This window comes from Coffea arabica, chromosome 5e, assembly GCF_036785885.1.
Source record: "Coffea arabica cultivar ET-39 chromosome 5e, Coffea Arabica ET-39 HiFi, whole genome shotgun sequence".
NCBI classification, from domain to species: domain Eukaryota; kingdom Viridiplantae; phylum Streptophyta; class Magnoliopsida; order Gentianales; family Rubiaceae; genus Coffea; species Coffea arabica.
This window is the reverse complement of record NC_092318.1, coordinates 39,414,828-39,418,489: the sequence shown is the minus strand read 5'-3', so window position 1 is coordinate 39,418,489 and position 3,662 is coordinate 39,414,828. Positions and strand designations below refer to the sequence as shown.

Below are 3,662 nucleotides of genomic sequence, written 5' to 3'. Positions count from 1 at the left end.
GGTGGTCAGCTACCAGATTCTCTGTTCCTTTTTTATCTCTGATTTCCAAGTCAAATTCCTGCAGGAGCAAAATCCATCTTATCAGGCGGGGTTTAGCGTCCTTCTTGGTTAGCAGGTACCTCAAAACTGCATGGTCAGAATACACAATTACTTTAGCACCTAGCAAATAAGGTCTAAACTTTTCTAAAGCAAAAATAACAGCTAAGAGTTCTTTCTCCGTAGTAGAGTAATTGAGTTGGGCGCCATTTAAAGCTCTGGAGGCATAATATATTGCGTGCGCCGCTTTCTCCACCCTTTGTCCCAAGACTGCTCCCACGGAGTAGTCGTTGGCATCGCACATAATCTCGAATGAGAGATTCCAATCAGGGGTTTGGATGACAGGTGGAGAAGTGAGTAATTTTTTCAACTTCTCGAACGCTTCTTTGCACTCCTTGTTGAATTCAAAACTGACATCCTTTTGTAAAAGCCTGAAAAGTGGTGCCCCGATCTTCGAGAAATCCTTGATAAATCTGTGATAGAAACCTGCATGTTCTAGAAAAGAACGAACTTTCCATACAGTTACGGGGTAAGGTAAAGCAGATATCACATCTATTTTAGCTTTATCAACCTCAATTCCTCTAGACGACACTACATGTCCTAGGACTATTCCGTGCTCAACCATGAAGTGACATTTTTCCCAATTGAGCACTAGGTTAGTCTCAATGCATCTTTTTAAAATCAATGTCAGGTTATCTAAGCAATCGTCAAAACTATCACCATAAACACTGAAATCATCCATGAATACCTCAATTATTCTCTCCACATATTCAGAAAAAATGCTAATCATGCACCTCTGGAATGTTGCAGGGGCATTGCACAATCCAAAGGACATCCTTCGATAGGCAAAAGTGCCAAATGGGCAAGTGAAAGTTGTTTTCTCTTGATCCTCTGGCGCAATTGCTATCTGAAAATAACCAGAGAAACCATCTAAAAAATAATAATAGGCACGACAAGCTAACCTTTCAACCATTTGATCGATGAATGGAAGGGGAAAATGATCCTTCTTGGTCACCGCGTTCAATTTGCGGTAATCGATGCACTGGCGCTACCTCGTAGGCTTTCGAATTGGAACGAGATCCCCTTCATGATTTTCTTCCACAGTTACCCCCGCTTTCTTTGGCACCACTTGTACTGGACTCACCCATGGGCTATCTGAGATAGAAAAAATAATTCCGACGTCCAGGAGCTTGATTACCTCTTTCTTGACCACTTCCATCATGATGGGGTTCAATCTCCTTTGTGGTTGTCTTATCGGCCTAGCATCCTCTTCCAGGCAAATTCGATGCATGCACACAGACGGGCTTATACCCTTTATGTCCGCAATTGTCCAACTTATAGCTTCCTTATGCTCTCTTAGAACCCGTAGCAGCTTATCCTCCTCCCTGGGTGATAATTTGGATGAGATTATCACTGGTAACGTCTCTTTTTCACCTAGATAGGCATACTTTAAATGCTCGGGCAGAGGTTTTAACTCCACTTCAGGTGCCTGCACGATAGAAGATAATAGCTTTAGGTGTGGTTCAGGCACGAATATAGGAGCGACATCATACCTTGGAGAACTTCGGCCTAGTGAATGCAAGGCTCCAACCATTCTTTGCAAACTGACATTTAACTCCATTTCATAAGTTGCTTCCAGATCCAAATGTTTGGTGATTGCTGTTTCCAATTCATCCCTGCCATTAATCTCAAATACTTCTTGCACCAAAGGGTCAATTACACTCACAGCGAAAATAGCATTAGAATGACAAGGATATCTCATGGCCTCAAATATATTAAAATGAACTATTTCTCCATCAAATTCCATCGTTAGGGTGCCCTCACTAACATCAATTTTTGTACGAGCAGTGCTCAAGAAGGGTCTCCCCAACAAAATTGGTGATGGATTTGGAGAATGTTCATCACTCATATCAAGAATATAAAAATCAGCAGGGAACACTAAATTGTTCACTTGCACTAACACATCTTCTATCACCCCATCGGGATAAGCATTAGTTCTATCAGCCAATTGAATTATAATGCCAGTTTCCTTTAAGGGACCCAAATTTAGCGAAGCATAAATAGCCTTGGGCATCACATTTATAGAGGCTCCTAGATCTAACATGGCATTTCTAATGCTAGTGTTCCCTATTTTACAAGGGATAGTGAACATACCTGGGTCTCCACACTTGGGTGGTAGTTTTCTTTGAAGCACCGCGGATACGTTTTCTCTTACAATTATCCTTTCATCTCCCCTCAATTTCTTCCTATTGATGCATAGGTCCTTCAAAAATTTGGCATACCAGGGTACTTGCTTAATTGCGTCAAGTAAGGGAATATTTATCTCCACCTTTCTAAACATCTCCAGAATCTCCTTTCCCTTGTCTTGCTTTTTAGGCCTTTCCAACCTGCTAGGAAAAGGTGGTGGGTTAGGCTTAACTGGAACCACTGGGGTACGTATTACCTCTTTATTTGTGTCGGGCGTTCCTTCTTCCTCAAGCTCCTTCTCAATGCGGTCCTCATTCTTGTCCTTCAGAGCCACTGGTGCTGGTCCTTCAACCTCTTTCCCACTCCTAAGGGTCATTGCACTTACATTCTTGGGATTCACCTCAGGTTGGGATGGAAGTTTTCCCTTTCCCTGGGAGTCCAGTCGGTTGACAATTGAGGCCAATTGACTCATCTGATTTTCCAAATTTTGCATACATGCCCTCATTTCTTGATTGCTGGCCTCAGTGTCCTGCTGAAATTTCATAGTGTTAGAGGCTATGGTTTTAACCATATCTTCTAAGGACATACCTGGGTTAGAGGAGGGTTGATTCTTTGGTTGATATTGTTGCTGGAAGCCCTGTTGTCTATTGAGGGTGAAATTTTGTTGCTTATTCCCCCCGTAGCTCAGATTTGGATGATCCCTCCAACCCGGATTGTATGAGTTGGAATAGGGGTCATACTGTCTATGTGGCATGGGCATGTTACCAGCCATGTTTGCTTGCTCAATTCCCTCCTCTTGTAACTGTGGGCACGAGTCAGTGGTATGACCAATGTTCGTACAAATCTCACACACTTTGGCCTACTGTACATTTCCTACAGCTATCTGTCGAACAAATGAGGTTAATTCAGATAACTGCTGTTGAATGGAATGTGAGCTTACCTCGTTGACCTTTCTCGTAGGAACATCCTCTCTTGTACCAAACTGCTGGCAGTTCTCCGTCATTCGCTCGATTAGTTCCCAAGCCTCTTGGGTAGTCTTATTCACCAGTGCGCCTCCACTTGCTGCATCAATGATATTTCTATCGTTCATCAGTAGCCCCTCGTAGAAGTACTGAATCAGCAGTTGATCACTTATTTGGTGTTGAGGGCATCGGCTGCGTAGCCTGGTGAACCTCTCCCAATATTCATACAAGGATTCCCCGTGAAATTGTTTGCTGCCACATATTTCCTTTCGCAAACTAGCAGCTCTGGATGCAGGGAAATATTTTTCAAAAATTTTTTTCTGCATCTCTGGCCACGTGGTGATAATGCCTGCAGGTAGACAGTATAACCAGTCCTTTGCCGAATCCTTGAGAGAAAAAGGGAAGGCCCTTAACTTAATTTGTTCATCAGTTACTCCCGAAAGCTTCATACTCGAACACACCACATCAAATTCCTGC

General features: G+C 42.9%; 1 protein-coding gene across 1 annotated transcript; it reads right to left on the bottom strand.

Annotated features, from left to right (window-relative positions):
- Positions 1–1,084: 1,084 nt before the first annotated feature.
- Positions 1,085–2,995, bottom strand: LOC113687317 (uncharacterized). Its single transcript, XM_027204954.2, has one exon. The coding sequence runs from the start codon at positions 2,993–2,995 to the stop codon at positions 1,085–1,087; it is 1,911 nt and encodes a 636-aa protein (XP_027060755.2).
- Positions 2,996–3,662: the final 667 nt, after the last annotated feature.

What these genes read in the sequence shown, in the direction of transcription:
- LOC113687317 (XM_027204954.2), bottom strand. Translation starts at nt 2,995, where the DNA reads ATGGCTGGTAACATGCCCATGCCACATAGACAGTATGACCCCTATTCC.